Genomic DNA, 24,053 nt, shown 5'->3' on the forward strand with positions numbered 1-24,053 from the left:
CAAGCATCCGTTGGAAATTTTTAATGTGTACTTATAAAATTAATATTGAAATAACATTTTCATGACATTGACAAAAACTTAGCGCATGTGACCGTAAGTTTGATTTCATAGGTGGATGCTTATACGTTGAATAATTGTTTATCAATATAACTTACAGCACCCTTAGGTATACGGCATATCTAGGATTCAACGATATAACATTATACAACAATAAATAATCTATATTCACAACTGAGAGTGATTTCGTACTTATTTCAAATAACCTGAAGTTTGATGCCGTTATTATGTATTTCTAATGTAGGTCAAAAGTATTTATATAAATTGAGTTTACACAAAAGACACAGACAGTTGAGTCGTTTTCAGTTTTCACTCAAATTATTCTAAAATATTGGGGCTCAGTGGTAGAGCGTTCAGCTCTGGTGTTTGGGGTCCCGCGTTCGATCCCAGCCCCCGCCAAGTGAACTTTGTGGTGGACGAACACCGTGTGCGAGGGTTTCCTCGGGGTTCTCCCGTTTCCTCCCACTTTCTTCTTTCCACCATTTTCATTCATTTTTCATCATCACCGTCTCCTTTAGCCTAGCCGGCATAATCGTGGGATGTAAAACTCACAAATATAATTTCATTTATATTCTAAAATATTAAGAGGTTTAATTATTATTATTTTAATTTTTTCTCTCTTTTTTGGTCAATATTGCAAAACATATCATCATCGTCATAATAATAGCTATTCTGCCATTATTGGCAGCTTCAACTACAATCTCCTTCGCCCCCTCCCTCTAGCACGTCCCTCATAATACAGTTCCTCCTCAGCTAATGTCCTCCTCTTAATTACATCTAAAATTCTTCTTTTCTCCCCTACTGCTACTATTTCTAAAATCTTTGCATTCGTTTTCCGTTCAACCCAGCTGATTCTCTCCTTTTTTCTCCATGCCCACATTTCGAAAGTCTAACTGTTTCATCGTTTTTGCGTAATGACCTTGTTTCTGCTCCATGCAGCACATATTAGAATCAGTAAAACAAAATTTCGATATTTACTTGGGAATTTGTTCAATACAAAGATGAGCTAATCGTGGTTGGAAAGAAAAAAATCTGACGCCTTTAGAGTGTAAAAATAATTTTGCAATTTATGGTATTTCAGTAATCTATGCCGTCTTGGTTTTCTTTCATGCGTGTCAGTGTCAGGGGTAGCCTCCCCAGTTTGGGAACCAGTGGAGTATTGGATCTGTTAAAACATATAAAAATATTACGAAATGTTGTGATTTATCTTATAAGTAGTGAAGCGTGATCACCCATTAAAAAAAAAAGTAAAGGTCATCGCCTATGTTGTACAGTATCATCACACTTACACGAAGGTAAAATATATTACATTTAGAAACATACATTGCATTTCCCTCACTATTGACGCAATGTAGGATTTATTATCCCTTATATCCAGAGTAAAATTTACTTATGAAAATCATAGATTTCTTAAAAGCAAAATTTGCAAGACTCTTGCAAGCAAGACCAAGACTGGGTGTGCAAGACCAAGACCAAGACCAAGACTAGGTGTGCAAGACCAAGACCAAGACCAAGACCGAGAGTTCCAGCGCAAGACCAAGACCAAGACCGCATGTGCAAGACCAAGACCAAGACAAAGACCACCCGGGTCTTGGTCTTGGTCTTGCATTTGCTCATCACTACAATGAAGACCATATAACCAACAACTGTCCAAACCTTAAAAAAACACCTCTCTGTAAGACCTGCCATCAACAACATCCAACCTACAGCTACAAATATGCCACCAAAAAAATGCTCCACCAACTGACAAACCTGAACTCTCAGTCCCAATCCGCACTACCGATTCCACTACAACTCCTACAAACTCCTTAAGAGAACCCGTAACAGTAGAGGACTTGCTTCGCTTCACAACTCTCGTTCTACAAAATATCCACCCCTTCTTACGCCCTCACATTCTTATGCAGGTCGACCAAATCGCTCAACAATTATTTGGCCTACAACTGTCTGCCATTTATACAGGTCCACATGCTCACTTTTCTATAACATCTACCAAAACAGATCCAGAATGGCCATCTCTGTAAATACAAAACCCATCCAAACAACCTTTCTCTTGTTCTCAATCACCATGGCATTCACCTCCCTCTTCCTTAACATTCGATCTCTTGTCACTCACAAAGCAGTTTTTGAACAACTTCTCCGAGAGGAAAAAGTACAGGCTTTTACGCTAAATGAAACTTATCCCAAACCTACCGATTATATCCGCATTCCTCAGTTTCAATTACAACGCCATGACTGTCCTAGACCTCATCAACGAGCGAATGGTGGCACAGCAATTGGAACCCATCATACTATTCCTGTGCGTCCTCATACTTACCCAAAACCACATGATCTCCCAGAATATTCCATAGTCACACTGTATCTTCGCCAAAAATCATTACTCTCTTTACCATATATATCAGACCAGGCCACCCTATTCCCTACGAATTTTTTCGATACATCGACAATACGTTCAGACATTATCTAATCATGGCAGACATCAACATTCATAGTCGCCCACAGACAGAGAAACAACATTTTCAAAACTATATTTCTAATATTCTAGCCGTCGACTACCATCAACTACCATCACCATCACGCCCCATAAGCAATACTTCACCCGACATTGTTATCAGTACTCCTTCTCTTACTATTCACAATCTCAGAGTTCTACCACCTTTCGGCAGCGATCATGCTCCGATACTCCTTGATCTTATTATCACCACACATCCCAAAACACAACCCCCGCCAATTCACTTCTTTGATTACACTCCTCATGCAAACTGGGTTAATTTTCAAACGGACTTCACAACTTCATTACAAAATCTGCAGGAGCCAACTAGTGAAAACGAACTCTATAATATTGTGGACCAAATCACAACATCCCTTGACACAGCCACTCAAAACAACATCCCTTTTCGCACACGTCATCCGCACAAGCCTCCCATACCTCCACAATATCAGTCTATCGTTGCTGCTTCTTGACGCTCTTTCCGTGACTTCCAACGTACACGCAATTCTATATCATGAGAACATCATAGTCGCTGGAATAGCATCCTCCACAATTACCTAGATGCCTATAAACGAAAACGTTGGATCTCAGCCTGCAACACTCTATCCACTACCTCGCACCCTACCAAATTCTGGCAAAAGTTTCATCAGTTAACTGGCAAAAACCGTCATACTTCATACCCTATCATCTCACATAACAACCCTCTTCAAACCGATACTGACAAAGCAAATGCTTTCGCCTCTTTCTTTCAAGGCATTTTTACCCCAACCGCACAACCACTTCATCCAACTCTCACCCGCCGTGTGGAACATCTTGCAAACCCGCACGTTCCCCAACTCCAACCCAATCTTCACCACCAACTTACCGCTTCACCTCTTAACGATCTCATAACTCCAGAAGATATCTCTTCCACCATCCGATCTAAACGAAACACGGCCCCCGGCTTTGATCACATTACCTATACACTCATCAAATCATCTCCTCCCATCCTCTTTTCACTTCTTGCAACCATCTGCAACTTCATTCTTCGCATCGGATTTTACCCTCCCCAATGGAAGATCTCAAAAACTCTCCTTTTCATCAAACCAAACAAACCTCCTACTGCACTCTCATCATACCGACCAATCCAACTAACATCAGTCCTTAGCAAAATCTTAGAACGCATTCTAGTCAGACGTCTGCATACTCGTCTTTCCGACCATAATCTCATCCCACTACATCAAGCCGGCTTTCGCCCACATATTAGTATTTCTGATTAGCTTCTGCGCCTCACCACTGCTATAACAAATCATTATAATACTTCAAAACCATCTTGTCTGTTACTATTCGATCTGGAGGAGGCTTTTGACAAAGTTTGGCATGCCGGCCTCATCGCAAAACTTCACTCTTTCAATCTTCCTATTTCATACATCCGCTGTATATTTTCTTTCCTTTCCAATCGTCTGCCTTATATTAATATCAACCAATCCCTTTCCTATCCGACCTTTCTTCACTGTGGCGTCCCACAGGGATCTGCCCTTTCACCTCTTCTATATATTTTATATGTCGCCGATATGCCCCCTCTCCCACCAAATGTTTCAGTACACCAATATGCAGATAATACCGCTTTTCTTGAAACATCTAATACTGTTCAAAACATAAATAGAACACTCCAGCAGGCAATTGACGCCTTTACCTCCTGGTGTTCAAAGTGGCGACTCACCATCAATTCTCTCAAAACACAAGCTATTATTTTACTCCCACCTCGTTGCCGCTCACGAATCCATCGCAATCCTTCACTTCTTCACATTCATGTAAATGGTACTTTCATCCGCCCATCATCACAAATTACCTACCTAGGGATCATCTTTGATTGTAAACTCAGTTGGAAACCCCACCTACAGAAGATTCGATCACAAGCAACAAACCGCTTAAACCTTCTCCGAGGGCTAGTGGGCACAACCTGGGGCTTACATACCGACACCGTCACTACGACCTATAAAGTATTCCTCCGACCTGCTCTCACACATGGCCATATTTGCTGAATCTTCGCCCCTGATGAACTATATAATAGACTCGCCATCTCCGAAAGAAATACTCTCCGACTTGCTTATCGTATCAAACTACCAGCACCGACTGCCGACCTCTATCGCCGAATCAACTTTCCAACCATACTTCCGCACTTAGAACCATTTCGCACTAACTATATTACAAAAGTCATTGCGGAAGGGAATCCAATTTTCTTAGACACCTTACAACAAGACATAATACATTATACGCCCCCACGTCACCAAGCCACTCCTCTAGAACACCTTCTCACTCTATACCATAACGCTTTACACGACGATGACCCTCAAAAGGCCGACTTTGCCATTTACCATCCACCTCGTCTTAGTACATGCATCTATCCATCTCTGCACTAGTGTTCCATCAATGTTGCTAGCAGCGAGCTTCATCTGTCTTCATCAGCCCTGTGACGCCCAGGGCAGGAGATAACCATTCACTCGTCCATACTAACCTTACCCTTGTGTTTTGTGACGTCCACTTGCACTTCATTTCATCTCTCATAACATACCAATAGCCTGGCCTCCAGTTACCGCAATAGTGAATAATCAATGAAACCTACCTACTGCAAATTGATGTCTCCAAGGATATATTAAATAAATAAATGAAAATGAATGCTGCCCACAACCAAGAATGAAATGAAATGAAATAAAATAAAATAATGCTTCAACCCTCAATGCCCACTATAAATAAAGAAAATTCCCTATACCTATAGACCTCGTCCCGAAGAAAGGGCGTAATCATTTGACCGGCTTAACCCTAAAAATAAAAAAAATCGCGTAGCTTATCGAACTCAACTCAGAATTCAGGATCGAACCATAGGTCTGAGAACGATTACTAACGCTCTGCGAGCATCTACTTGTATTTTTGTTCATATCGGGAGGATTGTTCTGCTACAGACAATCGACATCCCCTTGCAGTCCGTATTGCTGACTCAAGTGGGAGCCCGTGGCCATCATCATCTAATCGTTTCTTCAACTATTTTTATGGAGGGCCAGTGCTTGCACTGACCGACATCTCCGCGAGGACGTATTGCTGCCTCAAATGAGAGCCACAGTTGGCTTCCTGTAGCACCTTCTTCATACTATTGCCTCGAAACACTTTTATTTCAGTAGCATACTCTGCTAAGTTAAATCGTTATCATGCCCCCTCCTAGACGGGAGTGAAGGGTGCAGCCACGAAACCAGGCCACTCTGCTGGTACGAAGAGAACTAAAGCAGATATCTCTAAGCAGACTGAATCTCGATCTCGCTCACGATCTCCAATTAGGCACTCCAAGGAATCAGGCGTTAGGAAACCAAGGCACTATAGCTCTGATGGAGAATGTTCGAATTCCTCAGTGACTGCGAGGACCAGAGAGATGGACTGGGCTAATGCGCCATCCTCTCCTACTTTGCCAGCTAACCGAGAAACCATGTAGAATTTCATCTTAAAGAACTTCGATACTAAGTACCGGACTGCACGCGCCATCTTCATGCAAATCAATAAATATGTTCCGCGCTGATGTCCACCAAATCATACCTACTAGGGATGGAATCATATTGAAATCTCCTAACTCTGACTTCCATATTCATGTTAGAAATAAAGCTACTTTTGAAATTTTTGGGGCGCAAACTGTGTTGACACCTCTCAATCCGAGCCAACGGAAAACACCTCCGCCACCTCGTCGTCCACCACTTCTATCAGTAGTTATCCGAGGCATTGAACCCGAACTCTCTGACGACGAGATCTTTGATGAGCTGCAATACGAGGGCCTAAAAATCAAAAATGTATTAGAATTCGTAACAACAATGGCCCTTCCTACCTTGTGCGTGTTCTGAGCGACCAGCAGCAAATAATTGATCATCTTTTGGTTAACGGTGCCTACGTATATCGCCGCCGGTACAAGGTAGAGCCTTCTCGCACGCCTCCACCTCTCCCAATACGATGCGAGAAACGATCATTACACCCATAATTGTACAAACACCGTCAAATCCGGGTACTGTGGTGGCAATCATCTGACCCGTAATTGTCCCAATTCAAGCGCACCTCCTCAATGCACCACTTGCTCTTTAAAGCACCCTGCATACAGTTATCGCTGTCGTGCCAAGCCCACACCTGCACCTGATAAGCCAGAATTAGTAGCAGCCACCAAAACTTCTGATGACAGCACTCCACCTGCAAACTCAATGATACATCCTGTCAGAGTAAAAGACCTCTTGCGGTTCAAAACTCTTACTTTACAGAACATACTGCCATTTCAGCGCCAGCACGTCCTCAATCAAATCATTCACTCCGCTAAAGTTCTTTAGAATCTCACATTACATACCACATACAGTGGATCCAAAGTCCATTTCCAAATTCAACCCATTGAAACGATTGTTTGAACATGTTCAGTAGTATCAGTGCTACTTCCATACTTCTGGTCTACACCATATTACAACGTGTTATTTTTGAACATAAGATCTCTTCGCACGCATCAAGTACTGTTTCAACAACTTTTTGTGGAGGAAAGCATCACCGCTTTTGCTCTCAACGAAACGTTCTTGGCTCCCTATATACCCTGCTATATTCCTATATACGTTCTCCACTGACATGATGGACCGGACGGCGCTCGCCTCCATGGAGATACAGCCATTGGCTTGCAATCTCGCATTCCCCATCGGTCTATTATCCTATCTCCTGCTTTTCAGTTGCCCGAATACACATTTGTTATCTTATATCTAAAGGGTCATACTATAGCTTTTGCCACCATCTATGTCAGGCCGAGACAGGATATACTATATGAGTTTTTCCAATACCTCTCTGACACCTACCGTAAATTCATTATCATGGGAGACATCAATTTTTACAGCACGCCTCAACACGAGAAACCACGATTTTTGAATTTCCTCACGCTTAATACGACCGGCTATTTCCATGTACTTCCTCGGTCAACTCGCCCCTCTAGCAATACCACACCTGATATCGTTATATTCTCTACAACACTCAACTCTCACATCAATATTGACGTTTTGGATTCTTTGGGGAGCGATCACATTCCTATCAAGTTGTCTCTTGCTACCAACACTTCTTCACACCATACCATACCAAAAAGAAAAGTGTATGTGTATCATCAGGCCAACTGGCCAGCCTACCAAGGGACCATCACCTCAGCACTTTCTGATACTTTAGAGCTTACATCACATGACCTAGACACTGGCGTTCAGCATCTCACTCAGACCTTACATACGGCTGCTGATCAACACATTCCAACCCCATATATATATCTCCGCACAAACCGAAACTTCCTCCACGATACCTTTCTCTCATAACTGGAGCTTGACGTGCCTACAGAAAATACACCTGCAGCCGTAATTTAGAACTTTGCCTCCATAGACAATATCTTCGAATCACTCATAACAACATATTCGCATACAAACGCCTTCACTGGACCAGAACTTGTAATAAACTCAACGAAACATCCCATCCTACCAAATATTGGCGACAGTTCAATCAACTCGTTGGCAAATTTCAAAGGACACCATACCCACTAGTTGTAAACCAGCAACCACTCTCTTCTGATCAGAACAAGGCCAATACCTTTGCCGCACACTTCCAAAGTATCTTTACTCCCTTACCTGGCTGGCATACTCCACAAAGTTTACTTACAGATATCGATCGGTTATCTGGTCCTAACTTAACACATTTACAATCACATCACAGTCACGCTCTGGATGTAAATAATGCACTTACAGTACCCATCCAACCGCCAGACATGCAGTCTACTGTCCTTAAGAAACGAAATACAGCACCAGGTTTTGATGGGCTTACCTATGCTCTCATTAAAAACGCTCCTCCTGTTGTTTTCACCATCCTAAGCTTTATTTATACATTTACACTCCGTACTGGATTTTCCCCATTACTTGGAAGTACTCAAAAGTATTACTGTTTCCTAAACCTAATAAACCACCCTCTGACGTTACCTCCTATCGACCTATACAACTGACGTCTACGTTCAGCAAAATATTTGAACGTATATTAGTGCGTCGTCTCCACGATCACTTACAGACTAACGTTCTTGTTCCATTGCATCAAGCTTGATTTCGCCCAATTTCAGCATTCTAGACCCCCTGTTATGTCTCAGTACCTCTATATACAATTAATTCAACCAGGGTTATCCATCATGTCTGGGTACATTCTATCTTGAAAAAGCATTTGGTAAATTTTGGCACCGGGATCTCATATACAAGTTATACTCATTTCAAATTCCTCTCTCTTATATACGAACTATACACTCCGTTCTCACAGCCCGACTTGCTTACATATCGATCAATGATGCTCTGTCGTTTCCAATATTCCTGAATTCTGGCGTTCCTCAAGGAGCTTCTCTCTCTCCCCTGTTGTATTTGCTATATGTTTCCGACTTTTCAACCACTCCTGGTATACAACTTTTCCAATTCGCTGACGATACTGCATTTCTTGCTGTCGGACGGACAATTACTAGTATCCAACATCGCCTTCAACAGGCAATTGACACTTTTGTTGACTGGTGCAACGTTTGGCGTTTGGCAATCAATGCTACTAAAACGCAAGCTGTCGTCTTCTTACCATCTGGACGTCGATCTCGAGTACACCGAAATGCTAATTTATTACGACTTCATGTTGATAACTCACCAGTCACCATTCATAACACTCTTAAGTATCTAGGCATTGTGTTCGATTCCAAACTTACTTGGACACCGCACCTTCTCACTGTCATCGAGAAAGCAAAAAACAGACTTAACTTACTGAAACGACTAGTTGGTACCACGTGGGGTCTACATCCAAATATCCTCCTAAACACTTACAAAGTTTTCATGCGCCCGGTCTTAACTTATGGTCACACAGCGTGGTTGCCAGCGCATCCTAAGTACTATCGAAAGTTAGCAATACTCGAACGCCATGCATTTAGTTTAGCCTTTCGTATCCAGCTCCAACACCCAACACGTCTACACTACGACCGTATTCATTTTCCACCGCTCTTATCCCATCTTGAGGCTCTTCGCTTAAAATATATGAAGAAACGCATTGGAACTGCTCATCCAGTATTCCTGAACATTCTCCGCTATGATAGAGACTTTGATACCCCTGCTGTTTATTATCCGACATCTTTACAACATCTGATGGCCCTGTATCATTTGAACATCGACGGCGAGAATGTCGATCCGGAAGTTTTCGACATTTATCATCCTGGCAGAGTTTCACCACTCATCTATCCGTTTCATACACAGTAAATCACCCACTAACAGGGCTGCCTTTGTCTTCATTAGTTCCTGAGTCGCCCCAGGAACAGAAGATAACAGCATTTGTCTTACTAATAATATCCATGTGTTGTGGCGTCGTAGCACTTCACCCTCATGACATCTACCACTCCTCTTGTCTTGCCTGCCGTTTATTTCTGTGTATGTTTTACAGCTCCTGATGAACTTGAATCACCGCAACTGTATTTTGGCATTTTCTCTTCATTTCAGGCAACGACATTAAAGAACGACTACGACTTATATGTCAGCCAGACGATCTTCCTTAGCATCCATGGCACATGAAAATTGCCCTCACTTAATTGATGCCCATCCCTCTGAGTAAACTGAATAAAATGTTAAATAAAGAAGACTAAATCACACCTAGACCCTCTCATGATACAATTGATGCTCCTATTAATTCGATCTCTTCCGGAAGAAAGGGCGCAACCCTTTAAACCAGTAAACGTAAAAAACGTTGCTTATCACAACAAAACAATTATGATTATTTTGAGCTTTCGTGGAAGCAGATCGGAGTGGTGGATGTTTTCACGGTTCTGCATTCGATTCAATAATTGGAAAGGGGAGGGACAATTATATGTGATAGATGCTTTTGATGTGCCTAAGTATTGTAGCATGAATTTAGTCAGACGATTAATATATACGGATTTCTTACTGTTTTATGTTTTACCTAAATTCGCTTGACGAAGCTTGCATATCGCTTGTTTAGCGCGTCTTTCGCTTTCAATAAGTTTAATAAGACTTGCATTGATGAGTTACGCTTATACTTGGTTTACGGTTGAGATAATTTGACTTGCGTTTAACTTGTGAAGACAGGCTTGCCGCAAGTTTTGGCTTAATGTTACTAACTAGCTTGCCACAAGCTTGCGGCAAGTCAATTAACCTGCAAAGGCAAGTTTACCGCAACCTTGCAGCAAGTTTAAATTGCTGCCTGGGATACCCCTGATTAAATATACCTGCTTCCTCGTTTTCATTGTTTCATTTCTCTAATAAATGTCACTGGAATTTTTTTTACCTTGTTTTCACTTAACACATTAAACGGATAATATGCTCTCTTTTACCACCTCTCATGTCCTGTATGCATTATTAACAAAAATACATTCCTTTGAGTGGATTGGAACTGACGACCTTTGGATTTGTAATCTAGCGTCTTAACCACTACCCCCAAGATCGCTGCTTACTAAGTTTTTAGTTGTTGGTATATTTGTTCGTATTTTTATGTCCCCACTTTGATAGTTTTTACTCTTTTTTAATTCGTTTCATTTACCAGCTGTTTCTGAATTTCTCTTTTGGTGTCGTCCTTCATTTATACAATGCATTATTCGTATTCACAGTTTGTGCCTCTCTTCAATATCTTATTCAGATTAAGGTTTTCTCCTTGCGCTTGATTACACATTTGATTCATTTAATTCTCATATTTTCCGTGGTTGGAGCGCAAGAGTACTAGACTCAAAAGAGAAGTGTACGTTTACTTTCCTGACACAGTACCATTATGTGTTATTCCAATTTCTTACGGAGCTCCATCGTGTGTAAGCAGGTAGCGCACTAGCATTTGGTGTAGCACACCCGGGTCGATTCCTGCCGGGAGTTCATGTGGTTCGGATCACACGTTCAGCTGTAGCTCACGTCTCATTAAGCCTCGCTGCTAAAAGGGACATGAAATTGAAAATGAAATCGAGATACAGTTTCTTAGGAAGGTAAATGACTGGTCGATTGTTGTTTGAGTTCACCTAAATCAGCACTGAATCTACAATAACTTCATCAGAACTTCCTATACTAACTTAGAGAATAACAAATGTACCATTGTAAAAGTAATTCGAATATGATCAGAAGACTCCTGATCATCTTAGTGGCACTTTCAACGTATATTAGCAAGTTAAGAAACTTCATTCTTTTACAAAAGGGCATATCCTTTTTCTTAACACAATCCCCATACTAACTGAAGAATGGTAAGAACAATTTGAAGAACAAAATAAATAAAATGCATGTTTCAACTTCACAAGATAACATAACGAAACACAAAAGTGGTGTAGTAGTATAAGTTGTTTGAGGACAGGTGACGTCAAGCATCAAAATTTTTAATTAAATCCTCAGGTATTTCAACTATAATTTTCTGGAAAGTCACTACAATTTCTGGAGATGAATCTTCGGAAAAGTTAAAACTATTTGATAAGAAATGTGCTGCTCTTTCAAATTCGTGTAGATCATTTTCTAGAAGTAGCGGATTTTGAGAAACAACTTTAAAACTGAATTAAAGTGCCTATTCGTCCACCATTTTTGCAAGATTAGATCTTTAGCTCAACTCGGAACGGTGAAGAAAATAGTATCTTGAAGAAGATAATTACAACAGTTGTTTGACAGAAAACATTGCTAATTGTGTCCACAAACACCAATTCATTTCCATTTTGTAATTCGACTGGCCTATATGCAGTAGCGCCAAATTATGTCATAAAGCTTTTCCAAATCCAAGAATAAGGACACGTACGCTCGATGGAATAATATTTTCTGAATCTGGCTTTCTAAACTAACAAGATTCAGAAGTGGAGCAGAAAGAGCGAAAGTCTCAGAGTATTTTTTTCAACAGAAAATTTTGGCTGTGCCCATTGAAACTTTTTTATCAGGATGACAATATGTACAACACATCACGGTGTAAGTCATTTTAACTGAAATCCAGAACATCATTATCTTTCGCAGATTTAAAAAAAGTGGCCCTACACTGGCCAAACGGTCAGTAATCGATGGTTGTGCATTGAGACATTTTCTCAGGACCACAGTATCTACAACATATCACGGTTTGAAACAATTCCACCGAAATGCAGAATCCCGTTACCTTAAGGTGTTTAAGAAAATGTAGTCCTGTAGTGGCCAAACGGTCAGTGATTGATGGCTGTGTCCATTAACACTTTTTCTCAGGATCACAACATCTACAAATAAATAACCGTTTCAGTCATTTTAATCGAAATCCAGAATTTAGTTATCTTCGGTGGTTGTGCCCATTGAGATATTTTCTGAGGAACACAATGTCTACCACATATCACGGATTCAAGCAATTCCACCGAAATCCAACTTCCTTAAGGAGTGTGAGGAGTCCTTTAAAGTTTTGCCTTCGATAGCAATACAAAAGCGATTAAACTGGAGAGAACTGTAGGAGTCAGATATACAAGGAAAATATTCATCCAAATGGTTATTCACAATAATCCCCTGTGCTGCTAAAGGCGTATTAGGAGGTGTATTAAGATTATTGATTGAGCGCACCCGACGTCAAAAATTAGGCACAAGTATCCGCCTAATCACAGACGGACGAGTCTCCAATTTTCACACTTGGTGAATTTAACAAGATAACGGGCACCAGTCCAGTGATTGCAAGATTATTGCACATTCTCGAGAGTGTAATGCGAATTAACATCCACAAGTGCGCGACGAGGCATGATAGGTCACGCATATCCAAGGACTATTATGGTGCTATCACCATCGACCGTCCCGCTTTTACGCAAAGACTTTGAAGAGAATTTACCTGAATGAGATATAATTATTCATGATTGTGAACTTAAAACTGTGTTCACCACAACACCATACCAATGCGTTTGCAGAAAGAACTAATGCTGATCCTTTAGCAATTTCATATGTACGCCTTGACCGCAAAGTGATTGTTCAAGTGCAAGAGAGGTGCACCAAATAACCACTGTCATCGGCTTAACATATAAACCCGGAAAAAGACAGAGAAGGAAATGCGAAATTATTAGCATAGATCTGTGGTCTTCGGATGTTTCTACTCTACGATTATTTATTCTTCCAAATAATACCTTCATAATTACTATTCGTTTTTAATTCCATTTACAGCATAAAATCCAGTTAAGATTAAATACATTAGAGTAATTTTGTAAATAATTGTGCGTACCTGGTTATTAAATCATATCCCTAGATATAAAATTCAATAGAATACTTCTCAAATCTTAATACGCTGGCGACATTGGAAAATTTGTAGTTACGCAATCAGCACTGAACTGGTATTAATACTATGACTAAATTATTTTCTTCTACTAATACGCTAGTCAATGCAAATAGTAAATTTAACTACACAAAATATTATGTTATCAAATATATACAATTACAAGAATTAAGAGAAATGCACTTACAAGGTGTAGTTTGGCACTGAGATTCCTGCAAACTAATTCTTAGATGTTCCTGAGCTTCATATAGATGATGAATTTTCTGCAGAGCATTTGCGTAAGATAGAGATTCCAGTTTGAAAAATTTTATGCATGTCATTGCGGCACGAACGAAATCCTTCATGTAAAGCTGAATCTGGTATAATATATTGAAATATTTCTGCTGTTCCAAACGGTGGCAAATGTGATATAAATACAACTGCAAATAAAATTTTTAAAAATCTTTTGAGCTACTAATGTTAGTAGTAGTTTAAGCATACAAATGTAAGGCCCTAAAAATAGTTGAACAATCAGAAATAATTTTAAATTAATGTTGCACTGTTACGAGTTAAGATATAATTTATTACGATCCACTTTTTTGCATTGTTCGCTACATATTACAAGTATGCATATTCTTGCTTGTTAACATATATTTGAAATACCTAGCGCATGTCAAATGTTTAACTTTTGTTATCCGACTTTCTACCAATGCTAAAATAAAAAATTATTACTGAAAAATCAATAATAAAATTGTAACAAACATATATTTTCTCAAGTCAGTGCGGTATATGAATCTGATTACTTAAGCAATTAGTTAGGAATTTATTATGTTGAGATATAAATTACTGGAAATAAAGAATTGCACAAATCTAGCATTTTAATAATTTACTACCAAAGTATTGTGATGTTTGTTACCTGATATGATCATTATCTCGAAAATATTCGTTGTCAAATACTAAACGTCCCGTCAGTCACGCTCATTTCGCTACGACTAAAAAATAAATACTCATAATACCGTAATATACTTAAGTAAAAATACTTATTATATAGTGTAGTCGTTTTAAACAACATTCCGCAAAATTCTTGGCGGACTACAGCTACGAGTTGATGCGTTTCTGCACCCCAATTATAAGTAACGTTTACATATCTTCGTGCAAAGAACTATTGCCCAAAGTTCTTTGGTGTTATGCCCGAACGTTTGGTCCTGAAGATGCCCAAGTGTAGTAAGTGTGGAGCCTCATGTCCATCGAGTAGGAGGTACATATTTAATATTATTAATAGGGTGTTATTAGTGCAGTAAATGAAGCTCAAATTTAAATGAAAAAAGGAAGAAATAAGTAACAAGCTGAAAATTGGTACAGATGATGGGAATAATGTTCTAAACAACATACTAAAAGTCTCCTGAAATCCCATGTGACCTTCGCCGCGATATTGGAAAAAGGCGGCCGAAAGTGTCAAATGAACAATACCCAGATAAAAATAACAATATCTTCGTTATGTTTGAACATAAAGAGATAAACTTAGTGTTGTTTTATAGAACATAGATAATACAATATTTTTAAACAGAAACAGTTTTTCATAAAACGCATAAGTTTAGAAATATTTAGCTCTAAATTCTAAAATTACGAAAACTACCGTCAAACTGATTTACAGTTTTATTGAACTTAGGATGTAATTATTAACAAGTTATGAAAATTTGCATTCTCTAGGAATATACTTGCGATTGTATTTCTGCCATGATTCAATGTTGTATTGATTGTTTGTACATCGTTAATTGATTTTGTTATTGCCTGTTCAAATAAAACTTCTTTATATTGTAAAAAATATTGTTACCAATTACAAATGATAAAATATATATTAACTAATAATTTTAAATTTAAAAAATATTAACAAGTTAAAATTTGACATAGATGTTGATAAAGATTATTTAAATGGCATACTAAAATCCCACAACTTCTTCGTTCACCATATTGGAAAATGTACAAATGTCCGAAGTAATTGAAAGATAATATTTTGATAAGTGAAATACAAAATCTGGACCGGCTGAATATTTGAGAAACTGTAAATACAGTCGATCAGAAGCGAATTGAGATCAATGGTGGTGCAAAGGGAAACATTATGACGTGTGTAAGGTTATCCTCCGCCATCTTGGAATCAACTTGTTTATTTTAAATGGTAACATGGTCATGTGACATATTGAATAACATCCTCGTTCGAAGAGAAACCGCATGGTAAGGTTATTTTTCCAAAACCTAAAATTGTTTTGAAATTGAGAACAGATTTAGAATATGTTATATGTGAAATGCTGTGAAATGTGCTGTGCGAAATTTCGAATTGAAGGATAAAGATAAAGTAAAAAGCAAGCTTTGTAACATCTCACATTACGTATTCTTTAACAACCAGGAAAAGAGAGAACTAACACATATGAGACGATTACAATCGCATGACATGTTCAGCATGCCCACCGTTCTGTTTTATGCATATCCTTAACCTTGAGACACAGTACAGTGCTTGTGCACTCTGCGAAGCATAGTTGGTGAAATTTGTTCACAAACAGTAATGATTCTCCTTTTCAAGTAGCCAAGGTCATTAATTTTACACAAGTAGACAATAGATTTAAAGTGCCCCCAAAGATTGAAATCGGGGACCTTCCTGGGCACTCAACTGGTCCATGCCAAGCTACCCAACAACTGGCAAAATGTTCACTGAACCATCGATTACATTAAGACCATAATGCTGCGGTGGCCCATCTTGTTGCTAATATTGATGAAATCACCCTTCCTCTTCCAACTTAAAGTGGCATAACACTGTTTTCAAGCATATTTCCATATTGTGCAGCATCCAAGGTCTTATCAATGAAAACACGTCCAATAAGTTTTCGCCCCATATTCCACACGACACCATTACCTTACCTTTACTTGCATCTTTGATGCATCTATCCAATTAAGATTTGTATTACCCCAGTACTGGACATTTTGGTTGTTAATCTCACCTGTTACATAGAAATTTTCCTCATCACTAGAAACAATGTTATGAGGAAACACTCGGTTTAGAGCTATCTGGGCCAATGCCTACTCACAAAACTCCATTGGTCTATCTAAATCAGTATCTGGCAGTTTTTGTTTCAGCTTTAATTTTAGGGGTGCCACTTTTTCCTTTTTAACAGTCTTTGAACACTTTTGACACTAACATTATGTTCAGTTGATATACGTCGCACACTCTCCATTGGACTTTTCACCAATACACCCAACAAAGCTGCTGATGTGTCTTGATCAGTTGCATTTCGTGGGCGTCCTGATCGAGGTAAATCATCATTTCCCTTTGCCATGAATTTGGGGATTAGTTTTCGTACAGCACAGTCTATCACCAGCTTGCGATTAGGATGTCGCTCTTTAAAGACGGACGTTATTGTTGAACTGCGTTCTCCAGCCAAAAGAAAGATCTCGATTCTTTCCTTTCGAGTTAGCATCCTGTCCTACCTACAAGAAAACAATATAAGAGTCAGTCGGTTCCATTCTATACAATGTTCCACACATAACAAAATTTAAGTCTAAATGATAACATATTCTAGACTAAATCCATTCACAACTTCAAAATCGTTGCAGATTTTTTTAAAGAAAAACTTTACCGTAGAATTTCTCGCTATTAGGCAAAATGATCGGTACAGGGCTAATACAAATTTAATTACATAGATGCACCAAAGATGCAAGGTATAGGCTAGGTAATGGTGCGGTGTAGAATATGGGACGAAAAGCTTATTGGACCTGTTTCCATTGATGGGACCTATTGGACCTATTTTCATTGATGGGACCTTGGATGCTGCACAATATGGAAATATGCTTGAAAACACTTTATGCCACTTTTGTTGGAAGAGGAAGGGTGATTTCATCAATATTAGCAACAAGATGGGCCACCGCAGCATTATGGTCTTAATGTAATCGATGCTTCAATAAACACCTTGCCAGTTGTTGGGTAGGTCGGAATGGACCAGTAGAGTGCCCAGCAAGGTCCCCGACCTACCTCCGTTGGATTACTATCTTTGAGGGCACTTTAAATCTATTGTCTACTTGTGTAAAATTATTGACCTTGGCTACTTAAAAAGGAGAATCATTACTGTTTGTGAACAAATTTCACCAACTATGCTTCGCAGAGTGCACAAGCACTGTACTGTGTCTCAAGGTTAAGGATATGCATAGAACAGAACGGTGGGCATGCTAAACATGTCATGTGATTGTAATTGTCTCATTTGTATTAGCTCTCTCTTTTCCTGGTTATTAAAGAATAAGTAATGTGAGATGCTACAAAGCTTGCTTTTTACTTTATCTTTATCCTTCAATTCGAAATTTCGCATGGCACATTTCACAGCATTTCACACATTGCATATCCTAAATCTATTCACAACTTCAAAACAATTTTAGGTTTTGGAAAAATAACATTACCATGCGGTTTCTCTTCGAACGAGGATGTTGTTCAATATGTCAGACACCATGTTGTCATTTAAAATAAACAAGTTGATTCCAAGATGGCGGAGGATAACCTTAAACAACCATAATGTTTCCCTTTGCACCACCATTGATCCCAATTGGCTTCGGATCGACTGTATTTATAGTTTCTCAAATATTTAGCCCGGTCCAGATTTTGTGTTTCACTTAACAAAATCTTTCAATTACTTCGGACATTTGTACATTTTCCAATATGGCGAATGAAAAAGTTGTGGGATTTTAGTATGTCATTTAAATAATCTTTATCAAAATCCATGTCAAATTATAACTTGTTAATAATTACATCCTAAGTTCAATAAAATTGTAAATCAGTTTCACGGTAGTTTTTGGAATTTTAGAATTTAGAGCTAAATATTTCTAAAAGTATGCGTTTTATGAAAAATTGTTTAAAAATATTGTTATCTATGTTCTATAAAACCACACTAAGTTTATCTCTTTATGTCCAACCATAACGAAGATATTGCTATTTTTATCTTTATATTGTTCATTTGACACTTCCGGCGGCCATTTCCTAATATGGCGGCGAAGGTCACCTGAGATTTCAGAGAACTTTTAGTATGTTGTTTAGAACATCATTCCCAATATCTGTACCAATTTTCAGCTTGTTACTAATTTGTTCCTTACTTTTTGCTAATTTGAATGCACTGTACGGTATATATTTTTGTCTGAATACGCAAGTAATTTCCTCGGGGGCTACCTTCGTGCTGCTTCTGCATCACATCAAACTCTATATTTTTTCAAAATATAATACTGCGCGCAAAATTTTCCAAATCCCTTAAAATAGGAAGTTTACCAGGAGAATTGTCAAGAAAAATTCCCTCGCTATGAATACAATTGAAATATAACGCTACAGTTCTCTCGATAACTGTTGGGCTTTGATACTATTGAACATGATTCGAATTCCATTGGGTGATTTTATTGTATAAAGATTTTTTACTGTTATTGGTTTAGAGGTTTTCCATTCATAATTCATTTCGTATTTGGTTTCTTCACGAAGTGATAGTTTTAGAAAGTAAGTAATTGATCACCGTTTTGTATCCCACGATTTCCCAAACACCAAGGAAACAAATAATCTTAGCATTTTTTTAAAGGGCACAGAGAAGCTACTTAATCGTTACTAAAATGGGTTAAATAGTACCAATTCTACGAATTGACGGGAGGATGCCAGGAATCTGCCCCTGACAAAAATTATCCCCGTAAGCAAGAAAAGTTTCATCCACAACGAGGATAACGTCTTGCCTCCTCTTGAAATTCATGAGGATAGAAACAGGGGAAAATTTTATTTCGTAGACAAATTCGTTAGAATTACAAACAAACCTTGTTAAGGAATTCGTTTATCAAATTATCTTTTATATATTAACAGTGCACGTGTGTCCCTCCAAGAGAAAAAGTCTCAAGGACTACTTGATGACTCACCACTTGGTCAGGATGAAGAGTGTCAAACACTTGGGCAGGATGAAGAGTGTCAAAAGCTAAGAATTGAGTTTGTTTATGGAAGCAATATTCAAACCGATGGATTCGATAGTAGTGTCGGCAGTTTATGATTATTTTCCCATGTCACCGTTTCCCCAACATGGAAATACTAATGGATTGAACAACGGCATCAGAAGTGTTGTTTTTTATCTCGGTAACCGCAAAACTATGGACTCTACATAAATCTCAGTTATTTTGAATCATTGAATATGTTAGTCCCTTAAATTCTCCCTAGGTCTGCCAGTCGCCGATTCACCTCCCTTAGAAACTGAACTTAAGCTTAAAGGTCATCACAACTGTTCCCGATGAACCCGGGAACCTCAAAAGCTATGGTATTGACACTTAATATCGATCGCTTTTACTATATATATATATTCCCCTAAAACTCCTAATAGTTACCCCGACAGTACTCTTTTTCAGACAGTGATATGTGTAGGAAGTTTGTTTAAAATTACTCCAGGCATGCTAGAATTGCGATGGAGAACACACATAAAGACATATATATGAGACAGAGAAACAGAGAGACCAAAGCGTTTCCTATACTAAATCATTGCAGAATACTGAACTCAAATTCTTTGCAAAGAAATTCTATTCTGCCTTCTTTTTAAATAAGTGTTTTAGACATGACTTGCTATTCGTAATTTCCTCTTTACATGGTTTTGGGGATCATGAGTTTTTTGTCTGGAACTAAGATTCGATTTTGGGTAATTTCCGTTTCTACTCGCATAATTCTCTTAACTGTTCAAGAACGTAAATCTCTTGCTTTAATGAGAATATTGACAAGTAACCTTCGTATGACTAATAGCTCCAGAGTAAATACACTACAGAACTTATTTATTGCTATTACCGTTTCCTTAATTTCTATTTAATATTCATGTATAATACACCGACGCTGTGTCAACACCTCCCACATATCAGATGTTACATTTTAAACATAATAATTACTGATATCCTTAAATGATTACATGGATACATATAGAACTGTTTATTTTTATTGTAATTATTTTATATAATTTTCATACATTGGAGAAAATAGAATCTCATACAAGAAAACTTTAGACAGAAGCGGGAATAAAACTCACGACCCTACGATTTGAAGTCCCACTGTTCACCAGTGAGCTGACTTCACAACTCTGGCTAAGTTTCTTCTAACGAAATATAACTGAAGTTCCAAGAGAATACCATTATGGTTCGTAGTAAATTCCGTGATTTTCTTTCTCCTTTCTCTTTTTAACTTTACTATGGAAGCGACAACTGTTCTGTGTTTTTTTTTCATTTCATTAGAAAGATTGCTTTACATATCCAAATGTTCTTTAACACATGGAAAGCTAACTGAAAAAACGAGCATGTGCTGACATTAACACATGGTTTTGAAATATATCATTAAGTATTTCAATGAATGCTGCGTTTTTTTTGTTTGGTACCTGGTAACAAGTCTTATTATATTTAAAAGAAAAAAAACACATCTGCACAATTCTTCCCGATTCCAAAGTTTGGCTTGGAGGTTCGAACCTGGATCACTTTTTTCCGAAGATACCCGAAGTTGGACTTTGAAAAGTTTTGCCTCAAAACAACAATAAAGAATAAGCTCAACCTCTTTGGAAGAATGTGTACATTAACGCTGCCCATCTTAAAATTTCTAAGGGATTAAATTATCAAAAACTTCAAAATTGAGAGGTTTTTGATGTATGTTATCCTCTTTGACAAGGCTTTATTACTTTATATGGTGATAGGAGTGTACAGCGGTCCTGGACATAGATACATTGATGCTAACTTCTTAAATTTTGAGATGGGGTTAAAATTACCGAAAATTTAAAATTTAGAAGTTATTGACCTATTGTATCCTCTTTGATTATGCCTTATTACTTTATATGTTTGTATAGGTGTGTACAGGGTCTATTCTCTTTCATAGGACATAGGTACATTGATAGTTTTTCTCAAATTTTTGGGAAAAGGTTGAAACTACCAAAAGTTCAAAATGTAGAGGTTTTTGGTTTGTTATCCTCTTTGATGAATTCCGGGAGTATCACTACCCCGGGTCAAATTTTGGAGGTCGAAGGTCAAGGTCAATTTTTAGACAGACCGAACATCATGGTCCAGGACTAATTTCGTCCCCTGGATAGTATTAAATTTCCAGTAATATCAATTGGGAAGTTTCTTGACCTCCTGTAGTCTCTTTAATGCAGGTTTATTACACTATATGGACATTGTTTTCATAGGACAGGGATACATCATTATGATTTCACATTTACTCTGCTACATTTTGACTAGTGTGACTCAAATCTGATTTGTTAATTGTAACAATGGTTAATCGTACTCATCAAAGGAAACAATGAAGTGTTGTTCATTACGGTGCCAATTTAGGAGGTTCCTTCACTTAATTTACATTCTAATATGTGGTTTTATTACACTATGTAAGAAAATGGTTAATTTTCTTTTATGGAAACAGATTTTCGGAGATGACATTGATTCTCTCTTGGAATGTTAGAAGTTATGACGCCACACTTCCTCTTATATTACTATTTGATGAAACAAGTAATTGTTCAAATCTGACGTCTTGGCCCGAAGTAAATGCTCCAAATTGTTCACGTTTAATTATCTTATATTGCTTGAAGAGGTATAAAACCTTTTTAGTAGTTTTTTATCCTCTAATTTTGGCAGTTTATATATCCATGAAAAGGTATCTACGACAATGTATGATTTTCGCCTTTTCGATGAACATCATTAATATGATTAAACTACGAAAACCTTGAATTTGATTTTCAGTGACAGCTTATATGGCTTGGATATTAAATTTAGTTCTTGTGGTATTTCGGATTCTGGTCTACATATACATCGCATTGAGTTCTTCAGCTTAGAATTTCCAGTCACTTTACCGAAATATAATGAGGACATATGTGGCCTTAGTACACTTCCCTTAAAATTTGGCAAAAGCACACCACCAGACCTATATGATTTATCAAAGTTTAAGGTCATCATCCTGGTCCTGGTGTTAGTGCGTATGAATATGATTCAAGATTTATATATCAAATAACCTTGAAATTTCAGTTTAAATTCTCAACTCAAAATAGTTTAGTCACTACGTACCAAAACATTGAAATTAAATTTTTCGGACTAAATATTTGCAAGCCAGAACTGTTTTAATGGTTAACCGTAAAACTGTATCTGGTTTTCAACTATTCAGTTAAACTGCTAATCATGACAAATTTTCAGTAATTGAAAAAGATCAAGTGAACATCTGAAATTAGATTTTTCGAAACTACACTTTATGTCAAACTAATATTTTCGAACTTAAAAACTTTGGACCAAAAATTTCGAACTGAAAGTCTTTAAACTGAAAGTTTCAAAATCATATTTTAGAACCAAAATATTCGAACTAAAAATGTTCAAACCCAAAGTTTCAAATCAAATATTTTCAAATTAAGGTTTCCAAAATAAAAATTATTAACCCAAAATTTTCGAATTCAGAGTTTTTAAACCAAAATTTTAAAACTCAAACATTTTAAGAAATTTTGAAAAATTCTGAACAGAGATTTGAAAGTGATCATTTAATCAGATTGTATAAAAGATAATGGCAGAGTGTGAGTTCTAACTTCTGGTCAAAGTGCATATCAATCGGTTTTAATAATAACCTATAACAACTTTAAGTTTTAAAAACTCAACTAGATTCTTCAGTAAAACAAACATGGACAAAACGATAGGGAACACGTTTCGTGGTTAGATTTTAATTTTATCGATTTTCATCTAGTCGTTTAAAAAATGGACAGTTTTATTCTACTCGACTGCACTTAGACATCTTAGACTATAATCTTAAAATTCAGAGTAAAATCAATAGGTCATCTATTAGGTTTATAGACTAAAAACTCGAAGTTAGAAGTAGGGATTTACCAAGTTTTTCGCCAAAAGTAATTTTTCATCAATGATCTTAGACTATGTTCTATACTCATTCGTATGCTACAGTATAGTCTCTCGTCTTACAAGCAGGATTTTCCAAGTGTCACATTTCGATTTTCTTGAAACACCTGAAGTGAATGAGGGACGTGTTTTTCTACATCGGCCAAGGTGGGGGATGAAGCGCTTAAATACCCCTAAACTAATAGGGTGATACGACAGATTTTAGCAAGGTCATAACTTGTTACTCCGTGAGGGGTATACATAATGTTGGAAAACAGCACCGATATTTTGAACACTAGCTGATACATTCCGTTTCTCTGATCACAGTAATAATTAGCGTCCGCCATGACTATTGCCATGACAATCTGCGAGAGGATATATCAATCAAATGTATACACTTTGTACTCTA

General features: G+C 37.8%; 1 protein-coding gene across 5 annotated transcripts in view; it reads right to left on the reverse strand.

Annotated features, from left to right (window-relative positions):
• Sptz (zinc finger FYVE-type containing 26 spastizin) overlaps positions 1–24,053 on the reverse strand; it is a gene marked incomplete in the record, with an annotated part of 1,794,825 nt that overhangs the window by 224,164 nt on the left and 1,546,608 nt on the right. For all 5 annotated transcript variants that reach the window (XM_081731160.1, XM_081731159.1, XM_081731161.1 and 2 more), the window contains 1 exon segment: positions 13,983–14,214. In XM_081731160.1, coding sequence (XP_081587286.1) covers positions 13,983–14,214 — 232 coding nt within the window.

This window comes from Thermobia domestica, chromosome 11, assembly GCF_964235325.1.
Source record: "Thermobia domestica chromosome 11, izTheDome1.hap1.1, whole genome shotgun sequence".
Classification (NCBI taxonomy): Eukaryota; Metazoa; Arthropoda; class Insecta; order Zygentoma; family Lepismatidae; genus Thermobia; species Thermobia domestica.